Raw genomic sequence first — 25,134 nt, 5'->3', positions numbered from 1 at the left:
AGTAGAAAAAACATTGTATCAACAATTTTAAATAAAAGAGACAAACAATAACTATTCAAGAATGACATACTTAAGTAGTAACGTGTCTAACTGTTATGATGCCGATTGGCTACAGCACATTTATAAATAAATTAAGCTCGCACAGAGTTAATCTAAAAGGTACATTTTTCTTTCTTTACCGTGTAATCCGTATAAACCATTCTTTTTTGGTTTAAACAACACAATTATGAATAAAACTGATTATGAGATTTATCAACAAGACTTACTCTTAGATCACATAAAATGCATAGAACAACACAATTATGACTAAAATTGATTACGAGACTTATCATATTCATGGCTTATATGCACAACCTTCGATCTCTATTCGTACCACCCACCATCAGATAAGCAAACTGAATTGACAACACAATACACACTACAGCAACACTACTATACACAATCGTCCATATGCTTTATTAACAAAACGGATATAATTCTGAAGCGGAAAAATGGAGAAGAACTCGATAATCATCATTGCAGTACTCGCCGCAGCTGCCATAGCATTGGCTATAGGATTGGGTGTTGGCTTAGGAACCAAGGATGATACCCCAAATCCAGAAGAAGAGTATCTTAGAACGGTACAAGATGTTGGCAGATTCGCATGTTATCCCAAGAACGGGCTTGAAGAAGATGTCGATAGTAACAAATGTAAAGCTAGAGGATGTGAATGGAAAAGTACAAGTGAAGATAGAAAAGCCCCGTGGTGCTTTTACCCTTTGAATTGGGGGTACGATGTTGTAGGAGATGAAGTTACGAAAACGAATATTGGATGGCAGGCTAAATTACAAAGACGATCTGATCAGCCATCGAGGTACAAGAAGGACATCAACACCATTCAGGTGGATGTTGAGATGCAAACAGATTCACGGTTAAGAGTTAAGGTATGATAATCATAAGATTAAGGCATTGTTTAGTGCATGTCATTAAGAGGTTGGAATTATTGAGTAGGCCTATCATTATGTCTAGTAGATCCAGTCAGAAAGTTGCGTACCAAATGGTAATATGTACAGTAATGTTGTAATTGTTTTGTAACTACTGTGGAGTAGCTTTGCGTCAGGGTGTTGAGTAATTGGTCAGATGTTTGCCCTACTCTGATATATTATTGTACCCCTAAATGTTCTGCAGATATTTGACCCAGCACGTGAACGGTTTGAAGTACCTATTGATGTACCAAAACCACCAACAACCAAAGCAAAAAATCCAATGTATGACGTCACATACCAAACAAAACCGTTTAAATTTCAAGTTATCAGAAAAAGTACAAGAACAACCATGTATGTTATCTTTCTTTTGTCTACGAATAAAGCATTAAAAGTCTTATTTCTTTAATTTTTTAACTGAGGCACAATAATGAAATTATCTAGTCTTTAGGCCTATGGTTCTTTGTCCAGTTTTGAAGATGCTGTTATTTTCCGAGTTAGTCATTCTTTCAGTGTACATATTTCGTTTATATTGTATTTATAGTTTCGACACATCTTACGGTGGGTTTACATTCGAGGACCAATTCCTTCAGATATCAACTGTACTACCATCAAAGAATATCTACGGATTTGGAGAACATAACCACAGACAATTCAGACACAACATGGACTGGAAAACATGGGCTATATTTACTAGGGATGTCGCACCAGTAGTAAGATAAATAATGATATCAAATCCCTTGCCAATATTGGTGATTCTGAACATGATTTTGTAAAAGTAGTATTTTTATGGTTGTATGACGTGACTCTACATTTTTTAAAGACCCTGTTGAAGTATTTCCTTTTCAAACAAGTTTTTCATTCATTTAAATTATTGCCACTTGTCTATTTTAATGTATGTACAGTGCATTGAGAGCTTGCTTATTATGCGCAGCTATATAAGAATGAACTATTATTATTGACTATATTTAGAATTACTATGTTTTTATGCATGATATAATTCAATATTCATACACTTAAAGATGTTTCTGAATAAGTAATGTGCTTTTTAAAAATATATAGGATATCATTTATTTTATTTTAATTATATTTTGTTATGCTTTCTAGGATGAATGGAATGTGTATGGGGCGCATCCATATTATATGGCAGTCGAAGACGATGGCAATGCACATGGTGTATTACTTATGAATAGCAACGCAATGGGTAAACATTATTTTTATTTACCTATCTCCAGTTTTACGGGGCGCCGTTTGGGACTGTAATTTTGAAGAAGAAAAACTCCAAAATGTTTTTTCAACGTGACTCGTTAAGATATGTTGCCAAAAAAATAGGATTAATAGTTGTTCACCGGAAATGGTGTTTTATTTTTTTGTTTTACAATTTTAAGATTTTCTTTTACGTAACGAATGACGTATACTGTGCATTTTTTTTTATGACAGACGTTGTGTTACAGCCCCTACCTGCCCTTACTTACCGAACAATAGGTGGCGTGTTTGATTTTTATTACTTCTTTGGTCCATCACCGGAGAATGTTGTCATGCAATTGTCTGAGGTAAAGAAATAATTATAACAATTTAGTATAAACTACATTATTGATAAAAGTTAGTTTTAAAATGTAGTACTATAGTTTCATTGTATTTCTTGAATAATTATGTTGAGTAATAGTATAAGAATATTATATAGATATTAATATTCCGATAAAACCATTTTTTGTGATTGATTGTGGTTATAGTTACTTGGAAAACCCTTGATGCCTCCTTATTGGGCATTGGGATTTCAACTAAGTCGATGGCATTACGGTACGCTAGACCGACTTAAGGAAGTCGTACAGGAAGTTAAGGCTGCTGGTATACCACACGTAAGTATATAAAATATTTTAAACGTGAGAAAACTGATATCACATGCTTTTTACGTAAAATTAGAAAGAGTAAGACTCTGTGGCTACCTGGTATATAAATTATATTCAGGGCCTACTGACTACATATATAGTGTATAGCCACTGACAGAGATGACATATATTAACAGTGTTTAACGACTCGTATCTAGATGACTTGCGAAAGTTAGTTAGAATCTATCTAATGACAGGCTGCAGAATCTGGTAATATTTTCTTTAACCACGTATATTATTTCCTAGGATGTGCAATATGGGGACATTGACTATATGTCAGAAAAGAAAGATTTTACTTACGATAATGAAACGTATCAAGATTTACCTGAATATATAGATGAACTGCACGCAGATGGCCAAAGATTTATTCCCATATTGGTAGGAATTGTATTTTAATAAATTTCACATTCATTATAATTAATTACCGCGCCCATAATTAGTACGCGGCTGCCATGTCATGGCAAAGTTACGCATTTGTTACTCTTCTATAAATCTTTCTATTTGGCCAATAGGATCACGGTATCAAAGTTGAGAAAGGGTACGGAGCGTATGATAGAGGACTAGAAGCGGGTGCATACATCAAATATTCGGATGGCGTGAGACCTCTTGTTGGAAACGTGAGTAACAACTTTTTTTCGAGTTAATTGTGTTTGGTTCAGTTTGCCACACTTGGTCAATTCTCTTCGGAAGAAGTTCCAAATGCGCCCTATCCCTCGTTTTTTATGCGCTATGGGTGGAACGTTCTTTGGTTAGCCTATTTCCTGTTCAGAGTGTAGATAATTTTAATAATCAACTAACACTCAAAGCGCTCTGATCTTTACGAAATAGCGCTATATAAATGTCGCATTATATATTATATATATTTTCTTTTAGTATCCCAATTATATTCTTTTATTTGCATGTATCGAATTAACTCAACAACCTATGCTAAGGTTTGGCCAGGCGATTCCGTGTACCCGGATTTTACCAATCCCATGGCCGTCGAATGGTGGAAGACAGAATGTGAACTGTTTAAGAAGACTATTGATTATGATGGCATATGGATTGTGAGTATTCATTTACTCGGCAACAACTTTATAAACATAAAACCAAATTAACATTAACTGATAAAATGATTATCAGAACCGAATTAATTAACAGCTGCACAATCCACAGAAATATAATAGACATTTTAAATAAAATTAATGATTTAAGTTACAGAAACCAACAGTGGTGTTGGTAGTCTATGAATGAGATACTTACCAGGGATTTCACGAAATAGACTTTATGGTATCCGGTATTTCAAAGTTGTCCAATTCGACATGAAGGTCGAAATAGTTACCAAATGGGAGGGGTGAGAAGCGGAGGGGGAGGGGTGTCTATAGATAATGACAAAGAAGACAACTTTTTTTAAATAAAACATTTTAAAAGAGATTATACGTTTGTGAATGTTACGAATTGGTCAAGTACCGAGTATGACAACTATATGACTATACTTTTATCTGTTATAGGATATGAATGAACCATCCAACTTCTATGCAGGATCTGTCGAAGGGTGCGAACTGAATTCCTTAAACTATCCCCCGTATGTTCCAAGTAAGTATCTTGCCGTAGTTTGGATAATCGCCATTTGCTCTGTCATCACCCGATTATCTCTGATGTATCTCCACATATGAAATAATTTTCCAGTAAAATTCAGTACCGCACCTCGTGTGTATCACATGTTATGCCTGTATCATGTAAGATTATGCTAAGTATTAGGTTATTACATATCACGGTATTTTTCTATGATACAAATTTAGATACATACTACAGTACAGTGCCGATAATGATCGGCTAATATAAAGTACAATATCACTATCCTATCCTAATCTCATTATTCTGTAAATGTTAAATGTGAATAAAATAAAATCGTTATCATCAGAGAATTAGAAGACAAACAATCAAATAAGAACGTTTTATAATGCAAATTAATTTATTGCAGACATTTTTGGGTATTGGGATGGCCATCTGTATGATAAAACAATATGTATGGATGCGAAACAGACGGGAGGACTACATTATGATCTACACAGTTTATACGGCCATGCAATGAGCGTAGCTACACACAGGTAATTATAATACTATGTTATTCTGTTGTCTGGGAGTAAACAACATTATTTGGTTCAAATTCATATGGATATCCCTTTCCCATTCTCTAGCAAACTTCGGAGTTTAACACACACCACTGGCGCGTCCTGTGCTCCAGAGTGCAACATACACCACCGAAGTTTGCTAGCGAATGGGAAAGGGATATCCATATGAATTTGAACCAAATAATGTTATCCTGTAGGCTACTCCGGAGTGTAACACACACCACCGCAGCGTACTGAACTCCGGAGTGTAACACACACCACCGCAGCGTACTGAACTCCGGAGTGTAACACACACCACCGCAGCGTCCTGAACTCCGGAGTGTAACACACACCACCGCAGCGTCCTGAACTCCGGAGTGTAAAGCCTGTTTTCCTGTCGATGTTATTCGACGCTACCATCGTTGATCGTTAACAGTTCAACGACGATCGTTTGAAAACGGTCAAGTTGAAATGATAACGATAGCGAGTACCCTTTCCTGTAAATCGTTAACATTTCAATGTTTACGTAGAAGATCGCCGATTATTGTTAACGATAGCGTCGACTAACGTCGACAGGAAAGCAGGCTTAACACACACCACCGTAGCGTCATGTACTCCGGAGTGGTAACACACACCACTGGAGCGTCGTGTATTCCGGAGTTTAACACACACCACCGTAGCGTCATGTACTCCGGAGTGTAACACACACCACCGTAGCGTCCTGCTTGTACTCCGGAGTTTAACACACACCAACGGAGCTTCCTGTGCTCCAGAGTGTAACATACACAACCGGAGCTTCCTGTGCTCCAGAGTGTAACATACACAACCGGAGCGCCCTGTACTCCGGAGTTTAATTAGGCTGATGTGAAAGGGGTATTATTGATGGTGAAACGAGTTAGGCATCTGTTTGAGAATGAAAGTATCTGAGCAATTCGTCGACGAACCTGCACTCTCAATCACGTATTGATGTAGTTTAATCTCAATTTTAAAATATTGACAAAATGCAAATGCATGTTATTTCTATATTTCTACAGTGCACTTCGTGAAATAATGCCGACGAAAAGACCTCTTGTGATTACCAGAAGTCAGTTTACCGGAACGTCACCTTATGCCCAGCATTGGTTGGGAGATAACCAAAGTATCTGGCAACAAATTGCTTGGAGTATTGTCGGTAAGTGTGTTTTCATATATCTAAGTATTATAGGCCTTTGAATAAAATAACGTCCACAATATAGTCGTTGTAAAGGTCTGTCTACAAAAACTGACAAAAAAATGTGATATGCCCATATATGGACATAATGATGTCAAATCTACCCAATATTTATTCTTTTAAATTTAATCTAAAAAAGTCTTTGGTCTCGGTGTATGACAGGTAAGTTTTCTGTCCTGTTTTATGGATCCTCATAATCATGTAGTTTTCCAGATTTGTACACCTGTGCTGACTTATATTCTTATTATTTATTCTTAATTCCAATATTTGTTTTTCTAGTCACTTAAAGACACACTGCCATCATTCAACAAAGAAACCGAAAATGAACTAAGCAAAAAAAATGTTTTGTTTCAATGATGCAGTGTGTCTTTAATTCTTTAAACTCTTTGTTAAATCAGACTGCCTGTGACGTATGTAATCTGCTATATTTTATATTTATAACCACCACCATTTAAACTTATTTTAATTTTAATTTTAACCGGTGGCCATGACTTAAAGTTTGTTTAACAAACTTATTTTGGCCTCCATCCACACACCACTTTATCCTAATTTTGTTATTTCAGTTATCGAATACTATATTATTTTATCATGTGATTGTATTTATTTGTGTGTGGAAAACCAATAAAACAAACAAACAAACCGTAATTGGGCATATCACTACCATAATTGGGCATATCACTACCATATTTGGGCACATCACACTGTTTTGTCAAACTAGTTTGATAGTGTAGACAGAGCTTTACACACCGCGCGTCCCACTTGTGTTCGCCACTCTGTGCGGGGGTTTTTTTTTTTATAGGCCCTTTGTTTGAATTTCTCTTTGAATGTTTTCCGTCCATGTTGTGATCTTTCTTGTGGTCTTTTAATGTTTCGCTTTAGCCTTTTTGCTTATGTTTCTGGTTATGTGAAACAAAAACGAAACTTCCACTGCACCACTATAAACTCATATTCTGCCAAAGCAACAGCAAATCCATACTCTTTTATAAATAATTTTATATCTTTCTCTTAGGCATGATGGAATTCAGTTTATTTGGATTTTCTTACGTAAGTATAATGCTCGTTATTGTCACCATAAAGGTTGGTTTCTATTGGACGAAATGCAAAGGCGTAAGTAAATTGACCAATGGGAAGTTATGGATTATTGGAATATCGTTGTGTCCTTGAGTTACGTCACGTCTAAATGAGAGCCAAGCTTAACAGTTATTATACTATAAAGCAATATATTATATTTTTTAACAATTACCAGAATGTATGTTATAGTATATACATTGTTTATTTTAGACTGGCGCTGATATATGTGGATTTTGGTTTAACACAACGGAAGAAATGTGCACTCGATGGCATCAGATAGGAGCATTTTACCCATACGCTAGGAACCATAATGGCAAGGATATGATCGTAAGAATATTTTGTTTTCGCCAATCAAGCTACGAAGGGATGCAATGGGACAGTATTAAAAATTAATAATACAGTAATATAATACTATAAAGAAAATGCTATTATCAGTTACTCTCCTCTCCTCTTGCGAGGCTTGCCACCATTTCCCCCTCATGTTCGTCTTTCATGGACAGGATGGTTTTTTAAGAACATTTTAACATTTAAAATTAAACAAATTGTGTAAAATTGATTTAATTTTATTATTGGTAAAATACATTCCAGTAGGTAAAGATACTTCTGAATCCTGATGATCCGCCCTTCTTTCTGGATATGCACTAAGTGTTGTGTTATTCGGCTCTGTACATTTAATTCAGTAAGTATATTGATTCTGAACGTTTGCTTTCACAGCCTCAGCATCCGACAGCTTTTACCTCAAGTATGACGGAAATTGTGAAAGACATTTTGATGGAACGTTATAGGCTACTACCTTATTTATATACACTTCTCCACGAAGCCCACGTGACAGGTTCTACAGTGGTTCGTCCCATGATGCATGAGTAAGTTTTTAATTTATCAACAGTTTTTAAATTTCTTTTGTAGAATGTGACAAAAATAATTATTGATTAACAAAATAATTTACAATTTAATTTTGTTTTATTAGATTTATTGGCGATGTAAATACGTTAGATATCGATAGGCAATTTATGTGGGGAGGTGGTCTCCTGATAACACCAGTTATGGAAGAGGTTCGTATCTCTCACTTTAAACCATCATAGATAGAGGTTGGTATCTAGGTAGACCGGAGACTTGCAAGACTTTACTTTACGATACTTATACAAAAAAGAACTATACGTTAAGTTAATGCAACAATAAATATAAATTAATAATAATGCCCTAACCAGAGAGGGAAAAGCCAGGAGATGTATTAGAAACTAAGATTTATGTTGTATGAATGAATATATTTAGAAATAACGATAGCTGACGCTAAGTAAAGCTAACGAAAAAAGAAAGTTAGTTCTAGATAAAAGATTTTGAGATATAAAACTATCACTTTATTCAGAAAACGATACCAGTGTTTCGTCAGCAACACTGAAAGATATGTCACGAAAAGTTACGGAACTGGTAAATTGTATAGAATAAATTGTGATATTTTTTATTTTACCAGAACAAAATTGATGTCAAAGGTTATTTTCCAGAAGCTCGCTGGTTTGATTATTTTACTGTAAGTGCATGGTGATTTTAATTAAAGATGCCTAAATATAAAACACTAAGCAAAATGACTACTTCAGTGCAAAAATGTAATATTAATATAATATAATTTTAAATCCTTCATTTCCGCCCCTATTCCATTTCTATGACAGTGAGTCTATGTGTGATAAACAAACGGTGATTAAGACTTTGTTTATGTAGAGCATCTTGTGTATTATGTTTTACTTGTGAACGGGATTGCCACCTTTAAGAAGGATATGGAAGGAATGAATTCACTTATGATTATCCTTGGCAATTTGCTAAATAAATATATAAAAACAAAACAAATGTAACATAAAACTCTAAAAAAACTCTTGGTTTAAATCATATATTGTTTGTAATAATCTGTATGATGTTCAGGGTGCCGAAATGGAGAGTGTTGGATCAGGTACTAAGAAAACCCTCCAAGCACCGATCGACGTCATACCCGTTCACGTGAGAGGTGGTTATATTATCCCTACACAAGAACCTGCAATGACTACAAACAAGAGGTATAAACATTATTAAGATGTTTGTATGTACAATTTATAATTGAAACATTTTAAGTTTCCTCGCGTTAATATTTGTAAAAATAATGTAGACTTTCGTCGTTCTCCTATTCCTGTCTTTTAACAAAATAATATCCCCAAGATATTTTAAACTATAATCTTTCTCAATTTAAGTTATTCAATCAATCAAAAGTAACATTTATGTGGAAATGGTTTTAGTAATATATCTTCTTTTTTTATACAGCCGAGAGAATACGATGGGTGTCCTCGTTGCGTTAGACTTGGACATGTCGGCAAAAGGCAGTTTATTCTGGGACGATGGGGAGTCTATGGGTAAGTCAAAACAAAGTATAATGATGTTAGAAGGAATTGTAATGTTGCTGTTGGTGAGATGGGGATGAGTCGGACTATCATAAAGAATATGTCGATGGAGCCAACAAAAAGAGAAGAGGAAGTTGGTTGAAAGTGTTCTCAAACTTGTTAATAGTGTAGCTTAACCAAAATATTTAAATTGCTTATACTTGTAATTTACCATTGGATTTCAAATTTTATATCTATTCGTTCTGCTGATCAAGTGAATCAAACGTTGTCCCTAAATGAACACCTTAAGTAATTGACAACATAATTGTAGAAAAAACATACAAATAAACAAACAAATATAAAACAAGAATTAATACTTAATATTAATACTCATATTTAAATCATAATGATAATTGTTTGAATGAAAATGGTGGTATTATTTTTTGTCTTTAATAGATACATATGCAAATGGAGAATATATAATGTTGTACTTCCATTGTAGCAATGTAAGTAATTATTAGAAGAATTCTAGGTTGGAAAATATTTGTTGAAAAATGTTGATGGAACAAAGAGGGTAAAGTAAATGGATTGCTATGATTATGTCTACTCATGTCATCAGTCTATTTCTTGTAAGAGATTCCCGTCTCTTCCTCAACTACCCCTATCCAATAAATTGAAGACCATCAATAACTAAACCTCATATTCTAACATTACAGATTTTAATGAGTTTGACATTTCAATTTCGAAAACAGCTTTAAGTTTTTCGTTGCTTCCACAACTGCATCTACATATCCGATAATATTCTGTGTCACTATATTTATGGGGGTAATACTAACTCCATTATTCTTTATCATTTTATGATTAGTTTCTATTCCGAATACAATTTACAGGGCGAATTAAAGATATCCGTGGAGGAGGGCGAGGGCGATTTCACAAGTGACTTGGTGTTTGATGATGTCAAAGTGTACGGATTGGAGGAGAATCCCGGCAGTGTTACGGTAGACGAGAATCCACTATCTAACTATGATTTTAACGATGAAAAGGTAAATTTAAATCTGTTTTATTTTATCATCTCATTCATTTTAACATTCAAATAAATTTCACCATTCAAATAAATTTCTTCATCTGTTACACCAGCACATTTATACCACATTCAGTATAGTTTTTATGTCATGATTGCCTATCTTAACATTAGTAATAATACTTGTTTGTTATGACAATGTCTATTATTTTTTACAGGTTTTGGTTTTGGAAAACCTTGCTATGAGCATAACAACAAATCATACGATCAAATGGTCCTAAGCTGCACTGGATACATTTACATTTGATTTAAAATGTGTAGTCTAATTGGAGTTCTCTGCTCCTAACTGACATACGTTGCTTAGTTAATACTGTATAGATATCCATAATGATAATTATATCGATATAAATATGTGTAACTAACATACGTTATTAACATAACACAAACGCCCTGTAAACTGACTTTTTTATACAATAATGTAACATTTACTTATTCAAAGGACGTTCAATAATACTATAATGCACTCTTATAACGAATAACCTAATATCAACCTAATAAACAACACGATATATTTCCACCAATGAAATCAATGTATTGTTCTCTTTGTAAATTAATAATTATTTTAGTAATTTTGGTATGTTCTTTACTATATTAATTAAAATAATATTCTGATTTTCATTTGTGCTTTTCACTGTGTTGATTGTGGTTTGTCTTTAATAGTAAATAGTTTAATGTTTGTATACGTGTGTTTGTGTGGTCCAAAGTACACCTTATAATTGCACATGATGTTGTTAAATATTAATCCACAGTCCATACTTATGACTGTACGTTTAATATCTATGACCGTTGTGAATCCCGCCTAAAGATAAGCGTAAAGGAGTAACGCTGTTCGCAGAGAGAGAAGCAGACGTACACCAAACCATGGCGCTGACGAAATTCGCCGAAGTAGTCGTAGGGGCTGTAATTTTAGTCGGAACAGGACTTCTAGTAATATTACCTGCTGTTTTAGTAACAAATCGATCTTTCTATTATTGGAGATATGCAGACGTTTCGTGCGATTTAAGCCTAGATGAAAATGAAAGAATCAACTGCTACCCGGAAAGGCCGAACACAGAGGAAGGCCAGAATAAATTTGATTGTAACAAGCGCGGGTGCTGTTACCTGGAGGTGAATTGGGACCGGGATGATAGAGTTCCCGATTGCTTTTTCCCTAAGGACTCAAATGTGGGGTATAAGGTAGTAGGAGATCCGTTGACTCAATCGACTGGATATAGAATTGATTTGGAAAGGATACCTACGCCGCATCGATTTAGGCATGAAGCAGAGAAGGCATGGTTTACAGTGGATATGCAAACGGAAGACCGTTTACATTTTAAGGTACAGTATGTGTTCAACATTAATTCAAATAGTATAAAAGTATACAGTAACGATCGTAATTGTGTGTTTCACACTGCTTTAAAGAACCTAACTAACTTCTACCATTAATTCGATATGGTAATGTGACATATAAATTAGGCCTACAAAGGCAACTCACTGGACCATGATATAAAACTAATATAACCAGAAAACTATTGTATCAATCAAGATAGGCCTATATTATTACCTTAATGTAAGTTTATCATCAATTTTTAAATATAATTTGTTCTGTAAGGTGCAGTAAACCGCATTCTTTACAGATTACTGGCGGTATATACGTGTTTGTTAATCATGGACTTTGCTCGCTTGTTTAATATAAGTGTTCTTCAAAACAATAGCATATAATTCTTTATTTGCAAATTGTTATGGCAGTCTAGTAGTAGTTCCTTCATATTATTTTTCACGTGAACAATTAATCATGAAAGTATATCATGTATTTACCCCTGACCTTTTTTAATGTCTGTCCTCTTTGATATAATTGTCTTAATGAATTGATATTTTTTTATGTATTTTGATATTATTAATTTTTTTTATATAATGTATTGTATAAATAAACTAAAGTTGCAATAATAGTATTTTATCTTCATCTTGTATAAACATAGGCCTAAACATTTTAAAACTAAATTTAATAATAAATGTTATATTGCAATAATGCCATGATCACTGTTTAAAGTGAAGCACAACGCAAGGACGTACGCGCACCGCAAGTGATTTGACCAATTGCGTTGAGTCTATGTGGAAAGGAAGCCTAATAATATTTGTTTTTACGAAATTAATTTTCTTAAGTATTGATATTTCAGTACATAAGTCTGTGGTGGTATATTTTCCATTTCTATATTCAATATCGAGAAATGTGGTATGTTTTCCGCAACACAGCTCATGTATATACATTTGTTATGTGTTAGTAACAAAATTTGAATTTTTATATTTGTTATACATTTCTAAATAAACGAAAATTATTTTGTCTCAGATGGCAGAGTACAGATATATTGATCGATTCAACTCTAGAAACAGATTTAACAACAGGAGGTACAAGCAGGAGTATGAGGAGTGGGATAGGTTATGGAAGCCTAGATACGAGGTTCCTAAAGAAGCGTTAAACATGCCTAAGGTACTGAGAATGGCCAGTGAACGAGACTACATTGTCAATTATACTATGGACCCATTTCACTTCAAAGTCATACGAAAAAAGACCGGCATCGTTCTGTAAGTTTATTTTAGATAATGTGCAATCTTTTAGGGTTAATAAAAATATTTTTTAGTTAATAAAATATACGATAGTTTTGGCAAACAATCCATCGAGCACATAACAAAGAAGTAAAAAGTTTTGGTAAGTCAAAGCATAAAAAAATTGCAACAAAATTGTGACAATCGTTACATGACAACAACAACAATTCGTACAATTTCATTTCACTTGGTCGCGCAGGAAATTGTTTTTATTTCATACGCATCCAACAGCGAGTAACTCGCCAATTACATGATGGATATTTAATAATTTATCAAACTTTATAAACTAAGCCTCATTTTAGGCTTAGGGAGTGGAGTTGAAAGAGTCGTAAATTACAACACTAGAAAACTGGACCTTGGGATTGGAGGGCTAGGCAAGCACGTTAACCACCAAGCTACAGTCCGACTAAATTGTCCAAATAATGACATTTACATTTACATTTTAAAATGTAGTTTTGATACATCATATGGTGGACTCATCAATGAAGATCATTACTTAGAAGTAACAACCAAGCTTCCTTCCGCTAATATCTATGGATTTAGTCAGATGCGGCAGACAAGGTACAGGCACGAATTAGAGTTATGGAGAACATGGCCTATGTTTACATTGGACTCACCACCTGAGGTTCGTTAACAACACATAACGTGTGAATTACTTTATAAATAGTTTAAAATGTTATATCATGTATACTTTAAAGAACACAAAACTCCGGGTTGAAACATTTAGGTCTACCGTATTATTAAGGTTGCTTTCGCTTATGTTTTTTATGTTTATTTACGGATCTTACTTCTAATTTGATTCCTAAAAAGGTAGTTTGTATACCTTATTTATCGTGTAAATATACGATTTCAACATTTAACATTTTCGGTTTTGAAGACTTTCTTTTTGAAATAAATGTTTAATAATCATATATTTTATTCGTTTAATTTGTAATATATATAAATTGGAAAACGTCGATGATAATAGTTCAGGATGACCTAATTATTACACCAACACAAATTGCCCTTTTTTAATTTTGCAGGAAAATTGGAATTCGTACGGTCAACATCCGTTTTATATGGTTGTAGAAGACGACGGAAACGCGTTCGGCGTTTTTCTACTGAACTCCAACGCACAAGGTAAATTTACATCACAAATTACATGACGTGTGGGCCTACGTATTGTTTAATCACGGAAGAGTAAACATCTTCTGTGGTTTAAGTTACTCTAGGCCTACGCGCCTTCAGTAGCACCTGTGTGGCAAGTACGCCAGCTAGGATAAAACATCTTTATGTACTGTAAATTCTTATAAATGTTTTCACATTACAGACGTGTCTTTACAACCATTGCCCTCCCTAACATGGCGTAGCACTGGAGGCATATTTGATTTCTGGATGTTTTTAGGGCCAAAACCTGAAGATGTCATCAAAGCATTTACAGAGGTATACAGAAATATTTTATCATTTATGAAAAGAGGTCCAAAATCGGAAGAAACATTAAGTACATTAAGGCCCATTTACACTAGGACGATAACGATCGACGATAAATAGACAAATATGCATTTTACATACATAAAACAAAAGAAATATAAAAACTTTTCATTCTAGAACTATAGAATAACCATCTATGCTTCCTTTGATGAAAATGATATTTTCACACGTCCAATCAAATGACGTCATGATTAGTAAGAGCAATAATATCGTGACAATACAACGATTTTATTGTTTTTATTTATCATGACGTCATTTGATTGGAATTTTACAAATATTTTTTTTATCAAAGACAGCATAAATGATTATCCTATAGTTCTAGAACGAAAATCTTTCTAATCTCTTTTGTTTTATGTAACAAAAAATGCATGCTTATATATTTAAATGTCAATGGGCCTTCAGGCCTTTATAATTACTCTCTCCTAATAAAAGATGAGAAGTGAGTTGGATAGTACAGAATTCAAACAATTCGATAGGCCTATTACTGTCCAATATGAGCACAGTGACTCATGTCTAATGATACAACCCAGTGCGAGGTACTATATTGCGATATTGTTTATTTACCTTATGATATTATCATTACATTGTTGTTTGCTATACGTTTGCGGACACTTCACTGAGATGCCTAGTGTGTACTTTCTCTTTACATAAAAAGAGTAAACCACGAGTTTTGTTAATAAATGATTGATAAGACACAGGGAAGAGTGAGTCACTTTACCCTGATAACAGACAAAATCAGTATATTGGTAAATATGATTCATTGGACAAATTTGAATTACCAGGTGTCCACAAACTAACTTGCCTATTACAATAGTAAAAACAATTTACCGATAATCTTAAACATCAGCTTATTTGAAGACATATTTTTATTATGTAATCTACCTTAAGAATGTTACATTTTATCTATCCGTTGTTTTTGTAGGCATTGGGTAGGCCAGAGATCCCGCCATATTGGGCTTTAGGGTATCAGCTAAGTCATGAGAATTGGGGAGGTTTAGAAGAACTTCAATCTGTTGCTCTACGAAACAGAGAAGCTGGAATACCAGTGGTAAGAATTGGATAAATCCTGTTTTTTTTAAACAAGAAATGTATTGATTATCTTTCTTAAAACTTTGGACAGTGTTGTTAACAAGTCAATGTTTTGATTTTTAAACAAGATTAAGAATTATTGTCATGTGTCTTGAACTTGAAACTTTATTATTGCAATTCGTTATAAAAATAAATTGAAGTTGAATAATAAAAAATCAGTGAAAAGGCAGAATGTTCATTATAAATTATTAAATATTTATTGTGTTACTATTTTGTCAAACTGTAGGAGGCGTTCTATAGTGGATTAGACTACATGGATAGATACCGGTCCTTTACCTATGACACTCGACTGGATGCTTACGAAGGTTTACCAAATTTCATCAAAGATCTGCACATGCGTAGTCAGAAATATGTCATCACTATGGTAATTATTACTTTTCAAAGCATAATGTTTCTTTAGTAACTTTCTGTAAATCTATTTTAAGCTAGTGACATAATAATCTGTTTCATAATCATAACTTTTGAACTAATATTAAGGATTATGTTTTCTTCAGCTACCATCAATTCCTTACGGAGTGAACAAAAAAGATTACCCACAATACCATGAGGGAATCTGGCAGGGTGTTTATGTAAACATGACGCTGGCACCAAGTGAATATTGGAAATGGGAGCAAGAGAGGGAGTTTAGACCCACAGTAGGAGAGGTAAGTAACAAACCATTACAATTATAGTAAGATATGACTCAATAAGATGGGTCGTGCTGTTTTTGGAAACATTATATTCATATCATTATGAACATGCTTTTTATAAATTTTAAATTACAATTTTTTTTTAAATGTTTTCAATTTTGTTTAAATTCTCTTTAAAAGGAGAATTAAACAATCAAGAACAACAACCGATGAAGTCTCTCTGGAATGTGGAGAAAAATGTGCAATATATCAAAATGTATTATTTTTATCCGCATAGTCACGTGAAGTGAATGTTCTGAATTTACTAAGATTCATATACTTATGTATGTATAATGTGTTTTTCTATTATCAGTCTTTTTGTGGAGAGTGTGTGTTTGTAGACTTCACAAACCCAAGAGCACATGATTGGTGGGCGAAGAATTTACTGGAATTTCACGAATTGATTGAATTCGATGGCATCATGATTGTAAGTTTTCAAACAAATAAATTAAGTGAAAGAACCATGTATTCATTTGTATAATTACTTTACTTGTCAAGTATCTAAATTGTACACTTTTCGAAACAGCTTGTTTATTTTATACCATTCTCATCTTTTCGTTAACGTTTTAATTATGTCGGTTATCTACTATACTAATACAGCTTTACATGTTAAGTAGATTATTTTTTAAATTATTTGATATTTTCTTCATAGGATTATAACGAACCATCAAATATGTTGAATGGTACCAGAAAGGGATGCGAAGACACTTATCTTAACTATCCAGCGTATTCACCAAGTATGTCAACCAGTTTCCTAATCATTATGTTGTAGGCTATTCCTATATAACTAACCATTATCATGTCTTGTAATTGCAATATCGTCATCATACCATGTTTATTCATTCATTTATTTTACTTGTTTTGTAAACGGACGTCCATAGTTATAAAATCAATAAGTTTAAATAAAAAAAAGGCAGACACACAAAAAAAAAACACCGGTATCATCTCAGGATCTCCATCATTTTGTTAATGAGCCTGGATGATTCAAATGATGATACCATAATACATTCTATCATTTCATTTTTGCTAGCAGACATTCTCTGTAACAATGAAAAAACACTGATTATCATAAACATATGTTATCCTGTATAAATAAGTGTTTAAATAAATAAAACAACATATAATGATCTTGTTATAGACTTGAAGTACGGACCAAAGCTGTTTGCTAAAACGCTTTGCATGGATTCAAAGCAAACTTGGGGAGATCACTATGACGTGCACAGCTTGTATGGTCACTCCAGTGCCCAGGCATCGCATTAGTAAGTTGAAACAACAAGTGAAGTTAATGCATATACCATGAGACATATCACACATGCAGTTAACGTATTATAAAGCTATGTCTACACTATTACACTTTATGTGAATAAAATGTGATGTGCCATATATATGGACATGATGATGGCATATCACTACAATATTTGGACACATCACACGTTTTTGTCAATCCAGCTGATAGTGTAGACAGAGCTTAAAAAGTTAACGCGTATAAATGACGATAAGTTGACGTTTGTTAGTGACGCATTTGAGAGGTTTACATTGACGCATGCGTAGAAGACTATGTGTAATTGTAAAGTAAATTACATATGTATTATTTTCTACGTTTCTTCTCTTTAGCGCTGGGTCTATAGTGTTTGCGAATAAAAGACCTATGGTAGTTTCAAGATCTACATTTTCCGGTACAGGTAAATACTCTGGTGGCTGGATGGGTCATAATAGAGCGGAATGGGACGAGCTGTTCTACTCCATTCATGGTAAGTATATTATAGTTCTTAGTATTAGTAATAAGTCGTCCATCTTATTAATTTATAGGAATAGCGGCCTGAGTGTGTCCACTGTTTTTACAAATCCGTAAGAACAAAGCAACTAAATTACACAAAATACAAATACTATACTAATATTAGTGAATAATAGTTCAACATTTGCTTTGTTTTGTTCAACAGAAATGCTTAGGTTGAACATCAACGGAATACCATTCGTAAGTATAGCTACATTTATTCTAAGTGGATAAAACATTTCTTTTTTCCATTTCTACCTATATTTTACATTTGATAATAATGTGAGTATTGGTCTCACTTGCTACCGATTTTGTAATGTTTTCTTTTTCTCAAAGAATACCTGACAAATGCTGACATATTTTAATTAATTTTACTGAGAAATACATAATGTAGATATAGCGAATATAAGTAAACGGAACAATCTGCATCAACTGTGATTCAAACGTCTCACATGTACTTTGCTAGGTTGGAGCTGATATATGTGGTTATTACAATGATTCCTCTGAAGAGCTGTGTACCAGATGGCATCAACTAGGCTCTTTCTACCCGCTCATGAGAAATCATAATTCCAAAGGCACAGCTGTGAGTAGAATTTGTTTAAGTTTGTATTAAGCCAATATGTTTTTTATTATAATGGTACATGTCTAAATTGTTTGTAAATGTTTTTTACTTGTTTCCTTTTTAAGGTGGCCGAACTTTGCTCCTTTTTTTCTCATCCTTTCCATTTAAATGTTGTTGTATATATTCCTAATAATCTGTATTGTTTTGCCAACTGCTGTGTGTAAAGTTAATAGATTCTAGTAAAAATAAGTTGTATGTTTGTTTTCATTGCTATTTTAGGACAAAGATCCAGCCTCTTACGGGGATCCACTGGTGAAAAACATCAAAGGTGCCATGGACGCCAGATACAGTCTACTACCGTATCTATATACGTTGTTCTATCACGCAAGATACGATGGAAATACTGTAGCAAGACCAATCTTCCATGAGTGCGTACCATTATTTGTTTTCTCCGTGTGACGTGTAAAATAAATATCTCACAAGATGTTATTATTGTTTAAATTCTGGGCGCCAAATTCAATTTTAATCACTACGTTGGTATTTTACAGGTTTCCATTAGAAGACGATGCATGGGAAGTTGACTGGCAATTTCTGTGGGGACCAGCTTTATTAATTACTCCTGTACTAGAAGAGGTAATATAGGGAGGCTTTATTAATTACTCCTGTACTCGAAGAGGTAATATAGGGAGCTTAAGATTTGTGATGACCGGCGACCAAGAGCTTACGCATTGATATGTTGTCGATCGCGGCCTAGGCCTAGAGACCTTGTTCATATGTCGTCGGACGCCAGTCTTCAATACTTTGTGTACTCATTTTTATTTTCTATTTTATTTTTAGGGGAAAGATACTGTCAACGCATACATTCCGGATGATCGTTGGTATGATTATTATACAGTAAGTAGATACCCTCTATTAACAGTAACACATCAGAGATGCTCTTAACCTACGCGTACAAATGATGATTTGATTTCTTTGCACGCGAGCGCCTGTCAAGTTTCATGATATCATTGCTATTTACCTTAAGCTCTGTCTACACTATCAAACTACTTTGACAAAAAAGTGTGATGTGCCCAAAAATGGCAGTTATATTCCCAAATATGGTAGTGATATGACATCATCATATCCATATATGGGCACATCACATTTTTTGTCACATAAAGTTTGATAGTGTAGACAGAGCTTTATAAGGACTACTGTCGCGTACTTTGTATGTGTAAACACGCAACAGTAATAACTGTAATATAGTAAACATAACAATTAATTTATGATATGTAATCATTTTGTAATCATACTTTTATTTTATAGCACGCTAGTCTTCCAAAAACGTATGAAGGAAGAAATGCTACACTATCTGCAGATCTTGATCATCTTAACTTACACGTCAGAGGAGGCTATGTCATACCAACACAAGAACCTGCCAACACCACATACCATTCGTTAGTATTTTATTGTATCTTGATAAGACAACAAGATGTACAATTGAAGGCATTTTCAGTAGTTACGTACGCGCACGCGAATACTCGTGACATTTAGGTTCATTCAAGCGTGATTCCCACTAGGACGTAACGCCAGGACGTAAATGCAACGCAAGCGTGTTGACCAATGACAAGCGACAGTTCGAAAAATCCATCGCTTGTAATTGGTCAAATCACGGTACGTTGCGTTACGTCCTTACGTTGCGTCACTAGTCAGAACCATGCTTACGTTTCAATAAGAGTGTGCAGATATGTTTATTAAGATATAACACTCATGATATGTGTTTTTGTCATCTCACAAACTTTCGTTATATCTATTACATATTTCGTTGTAATCTATTTTAGGCGAATGAACCCAATGGGATTGATCGTAGCCCTACCAGAATATGGAAACGACTTTGCTATCGGAGATTTATTCTGGGATGACGGTGAATCGAAAGGTAGGATATTTGTTGTAAAGTTATTATTTTAATATATATATATATAGTGGAGTCTGTTAGGGATATTTTGGTTCACTTTTTTCCAAAAGCACCAAATTTGGTATACAGGTTGCCCACCCTATACAAATTCAATTTTTGATGGGCGCCAAGCAAAATGACCCCTTGGGTCACCTAATTTGCATAATTTTAAAATGGCGAACATTTTCACTTAAACAGTCCATATCTCTGAAACTTCTGGTCATAGAGAGTTGATTTGCAGCTCAAAATGTTCAGAACATAAACATTCCTATTTACTCTAATGAAGTATTTTTGAAAACAATGACCGGAAGTACCAGTTTTAACCTTTGACCCATATTTTAAGACATTAATTAATATAGTATTTTCTATAAATAACATACATATATATTTTTTTGTATCAATAGAGCATTATGAAAGGCGAGATAATGATGAAAGTGATTATGATGATATGTATCTGTACTTTGAAGCTGATGAGGTAAGATTAGAAATTACTCGTCCGTTTGTAATTTGTTTGTTAAAGTTTATATGTAAGTTTTAAGTTTAAAATATATTGTCTCATATGGTTAATACCAAATTGCTTATTCTTGCTTATTTCTAATTTCTCCTTTTTATTTATTCTTACCATTTAAGTTATTGTAAATGTATGCTTCTTTTATTTCTTGAACTGTTTCTAAATAAATATTGAATTAATAATTTAAAAAAAAATTAGTTTTGTCCAAAATTATATTAGTTAAAAGCAGACACCCCTAGATGGCCGCAAATGGTACTCTCACACGTAAAATTCATGATAAATTGCACCTCTAGTTCGCCGGAAATGTCACTCACTCTATAATGCGCTAGCAAACAGAGGATTAGCCTATTACTCCGCCGGTAATAAAACATACGGGATTTTCAGTAAATTACCAATGGTTTATTCAAAGTCAACACTGTAACTAATCCCTTACTATTCAATCAAAATGTTATTATACTAATAATATTGTTGTAAAATGGATTGCGTGATATGAAAATGTAAATGATGGTAAAACCACGGAGCTATAAAATTAAATTTTAAAATCTAATTTTATATCTCCATGGTAAAACGTAACAAAGATACGTTCTTGTCTGGTTATTAGGTATTCATACAGTGATGAAGCGGAAGATTATTTTTGTAGCGTTCCATTTAAAATAAATTTTGTTAGGCCTACAAAGAAATATTTAGGTTGTGAAGCTCGTTAAATTCGTTGGCGTCAGCATCACTTCTTTTACCAATTTTAACGATTAAGTTAACATCAAAACAACAACAACAATGATAAAATGCCCTGCAACTCTGTAACTACTTTATGACTTATCAGGTTCCGGGTCCGGATGGATATTGTATACGATGAAATGGGACTCAATTTTAATTTAGTGGCAGAAACAACATTTAGTATGAAATTAAGGGTGTTGTCCGGGCCACTAGGGCAACACCCCTGGGTCCGCCCCTGATAAATATCAACATAGTAAGGCAGGTAGTTAAAGCAATTAGCTACCAGTATTTATGCAAGGTGTGGATTTTCTATATCCATACGTATGTACAAAAGGTTTATACGTCTACACGACTATAATTATAATAATATCATATACATTACACATCTAGTTCTGTAACGTTTTATTGTAATTTATTGTAACAGAATCAGCTGAGAATTCGGTCTGAACGTCGAGGTTTAATTGAAAGGTATCCTGACATGATACTTCCAGTGTTCACTACCATCACATTCCTTGGCGTGTCCAGTGAACCATCTAGAGTCGTTGTTGACACCGAGGATGTGGAGCCATCGGACTATAAATACATAGAGCATGGAACATCAAATGTAATACCTGATTCTAAAGCTCTGTCTACACTATCAAACATTATGTTACAATAAAATGTGCCTATATATGGACATGATGAAGTCATATCACTAACAAATTTTGGCATATCACTACCATATTTGGGCACATCACTACCATATTTGGGCACATCACACTTTTTTGTCAAACTAGTTTGATAGTGTAGACAGAGAGCTTTAATCTTAGTTCGATCCCACGTGAACGCAATGGCGTACGCGCAATGGAAGTGGGTTGACCAATCACAGACAGTTCGGATGATCGAGTCGTGATTGGTCAGATTGCCTGCCTTGCGCTTGTCCTTGAGTTTCGTCCTAGTGGGAACCGGACTTACTATATTTGTATTTCTTACTTCAATTACTTTAATTCAATTTTTTCTGAGATTATCGCCACCACTCCTTTCTTGTTGAGTGTGTTACAGATGTGTCGATTTTGTGAATCAAGTTATTTACAGAAAAATGTACTTAATGTATTTAATAACTTTATGATTATTTTATCTTTCAGACATTTATTGTTAATAATTTGAAATTAGAGATGACACGAGATCACGTGGTTGATATCGGAGGAACAGCGAATCCCTAATAGGCTATTAGTGTTGCGTCATAAGCAGCGCTGAAATACTTGAAATCGTCACCTCAATGCACCGAGTATTCTTGGAGTGGAGTTGAGTTTAGTTGGAGTTGACTTAGAGTATTTTATTATTGTGTTTGATTTGTTGATCCAAAAAATTTGAACTGTGTTTTTTAACTTGTGAAAATACAAAATCACGTTCATGAATTATTATTATATTTACTAGATATTTTGTTATTTTTGCGTTTTACACTTTTGAAAGGAATTTGTTCTTCGGCCCAGTTTTTTAGTTTGAAAAAAAAAATCTCTATTTTAAAAGATATTCTAGTGTCACTAAATTGTAGGTGATTTTAGTTGCTGTTAACATAATACAACATAACTTAATAGGACAGCAAATTAAGTAGTTTGTTTTCCATTTTCTAGGTTCTAAAATTTATAATTTTCGATAAAATATTGGCTGATGGCAAACAAATACATTGTTATATAACGCTTGTCTCTGCAAGTACTGTATATTTTGCACATGCATCCATTTTATATTGGCCTTCAGTCAGTGGTTTTTTCTACGCTTGTTTTTACGTCAAATTTAAAATAAAGTAAGAATAATCCTATAATCAGGGAGATGTTTTTAACTCCCTGCTGTAATTTTGAAATTTGGGAATAAATGTGAAAATAAAATCAGCAAAAAAAGTTTGCGCGTGCGTATAAATGTTGTATTGTTATTATTCGACAATGAAATGCGCGCGACTTTTGCGTTATTTCGTTACTGATTTAATATAATCATTTTATTTCGTGAGGTGGTTTCCCGATTAATCGTACGATCAAAACGGTACTGGGTATGATCAACGAGCGTTCGTGTTCCCACCTAATCATCCATTCATAGATAGATGACGTACCGTAAATCTTTGATTGTGTTTTAGGGTGGGTTACTATTAGAAGAGGGGTTACTATTTGAGTAGTGGGTTACTATTACTAATCTTAAATTAGGCACCTGAAAATAGTAACCCACCCCCAACTTTTCCGGTCAGCAACTCATAGCAAAAATAAAACAGTACGAATAAACAAATTTGGTTGAACTCTAACTTTATTTTATAAACTAAAAACACCCAATCCTCTCCCACTCCCGAGATCAAAATGCATTATCTCCTTATATTTTCAAAATACGGCTGCTTTATAAGTTTTTGTGACTTTATAACCCCCATGGGTTACTATTAGAGTAGTGGGTTATTATTATAGATTGACTTATAAGGTGGGTTACTATTAGAAGAGGGTTACTATTAGAGTGTGGGTTACTATTTGAAGAGTTACGGTACGTAAGTCTTCTACTCCAAAATAAAGCTACATTCGCACTGAGCCCGGATTCCGGTCAGAAAGCCAGATAGGAAATCGAAAAAGAATGTTTAGAGTTCACAATAACTCATTGTACCACATAACGCTCAACAAATAATCCATCGCACTTGCGTTCCTATTTTGGAACAAAAGCAGAGGTACATCGACGAACTGTATACACAGTGACATACCTATATAATTTGATATATTTCGGCTTAAATAAGACGGTAGGCCTGACTAACACATTTATTGATATTGAAAATTTATTAATAATAATAAATAAATAATAATATTTAATTTACATTTAATGAATTATTAGAATTTATTACCGTACCGGAAGTACCTGGACCCGGATCTTAGTTATAATGTAGTTACAGAGTTGCAGGACATTTTATCATTGTTTTGTTGTTGGCTTAATTGATACAATTGGTAAAAGAAGTAATTCTGACTCCAACGAATTTAACGAGCTTCACAACCAAAATATTTCTTTGTAAAAAAGACAATTTTAAGTGAAACGCTACAAAAATAATCCTCCGCTTCTCCACTGCATGGATACCTAATAATCATACTAGAACGTATCTTTGTTACGTTACTCTCAATGCATTTTCATATCACGCAATCCATTTTTCAACAATATAATAGTATAACAATGTAATTTTAATTGAA

General features: G+C 33.8%; 1 protein-coding gene across 1 annotated transcript; it reads left to right on the top strand.

Moving 5' to 3' along the window:
* Positions 1-491: 491 nt before the first annotated feature.
* LOC144842485 (sucrase-isomaltase, intestinal-like) lies at positions 492-23,415 on the top strand. Its single transcript, XM_078698933.1, has 43 exons — positions 492-923; positions 1,168-1,316; positions 1,507-1,675; positions 2,070-2,166; positions 2,403-2,515; positions 2,696-2,821; positions 3,098-3,229; positions 3,364-3,468; positions 3,784-3,897; positions 4,342-4,426; positions 4,815-4,941; positions 5,979-6,115; positions 7,164-7,198; positions 7,436-7,552; positions 7,940-8,088; positions 8,193-8,277; positions 8,697-8,753; positions 9,140-9,270; positions 9,512-9,600; positions 10,024-10,073; positions 10,458-10,610; positions 11,459-11,965; positions 12,975-13,210; positions 13,685-13,856; positions 14,254-14,350; positions 14,541-14,653; positions 15,624-15,749; positions 16,017-16,154; positions 16,285-16,434; positions 16,772-16,885; positions 17,111-17,195; positions 17,597-17,717; positions 18,073-18,209; positions 18,399-18,433; positions 18,699-18,815; positions 19,074-19,222; positions 19,343-19,427; positions 19,632-19,688; positions 20,100-20,230; positions 20,615-20,709; positions 21,132-21,202; positions 22,377-22,556; positions 23,077-23,415. Exons 1-43 carry the CDS (start codon positions 492-494, stop codon positions 23,152-23,154), a joined length of 5,646 nt encoding a protein of 1,881 aa, XP_078555059.1. The 3' UTR covers positions 23,155-23,415.
* The last annotated feature ends 1,719 nt before the right edge of the window (positions 23,416-25,134 follow it).

The sequence above is a fragment of the Antedon bifida genome, chromosome 5 (genome assembly GCF_963402885.1).
Source record: "Antedon bifida chromosome 5, ecAntBifi1.1, whole genome shotgun sequence".
Taxonomy (NCBI): domain Eukaryota; kingdom Metazoa; phylum Echinodermata; class Crinoidea; order Comatulida; family Antedonidae; genus Antedon; species Antedon bifida.
The sequence above is the reverse complement of the archived record's forward strand: the minus strand, read 5'-3'. Positions and strand labels throughout refer to the sequence as shown.

Excerpts from the sequence above, each read along its gene's own strand:
- LOC144842485 (XM_078698933.1), top strand. The coding sequence starts at position 492 with ATGGAGAAGAACTCGATAATCATCATTGCAGTACTCGCCGCAGCTGCC. Across the intron at positions 2,822-3,097 it reads AGGCTGCTGGTATACCACAC|GATGTGCAATATGGGGACAT; the intron begins GTAAGTATATAA and ends ATTATTTCCTAG. Across the intron at positions 11,966-12,974 it reads AAGACCGTTTACATTTTAAG|ATGGCAGAGTACAGATATAT; the intron begins GTACAGTATGTG and ends ATTTTGTCTCAG.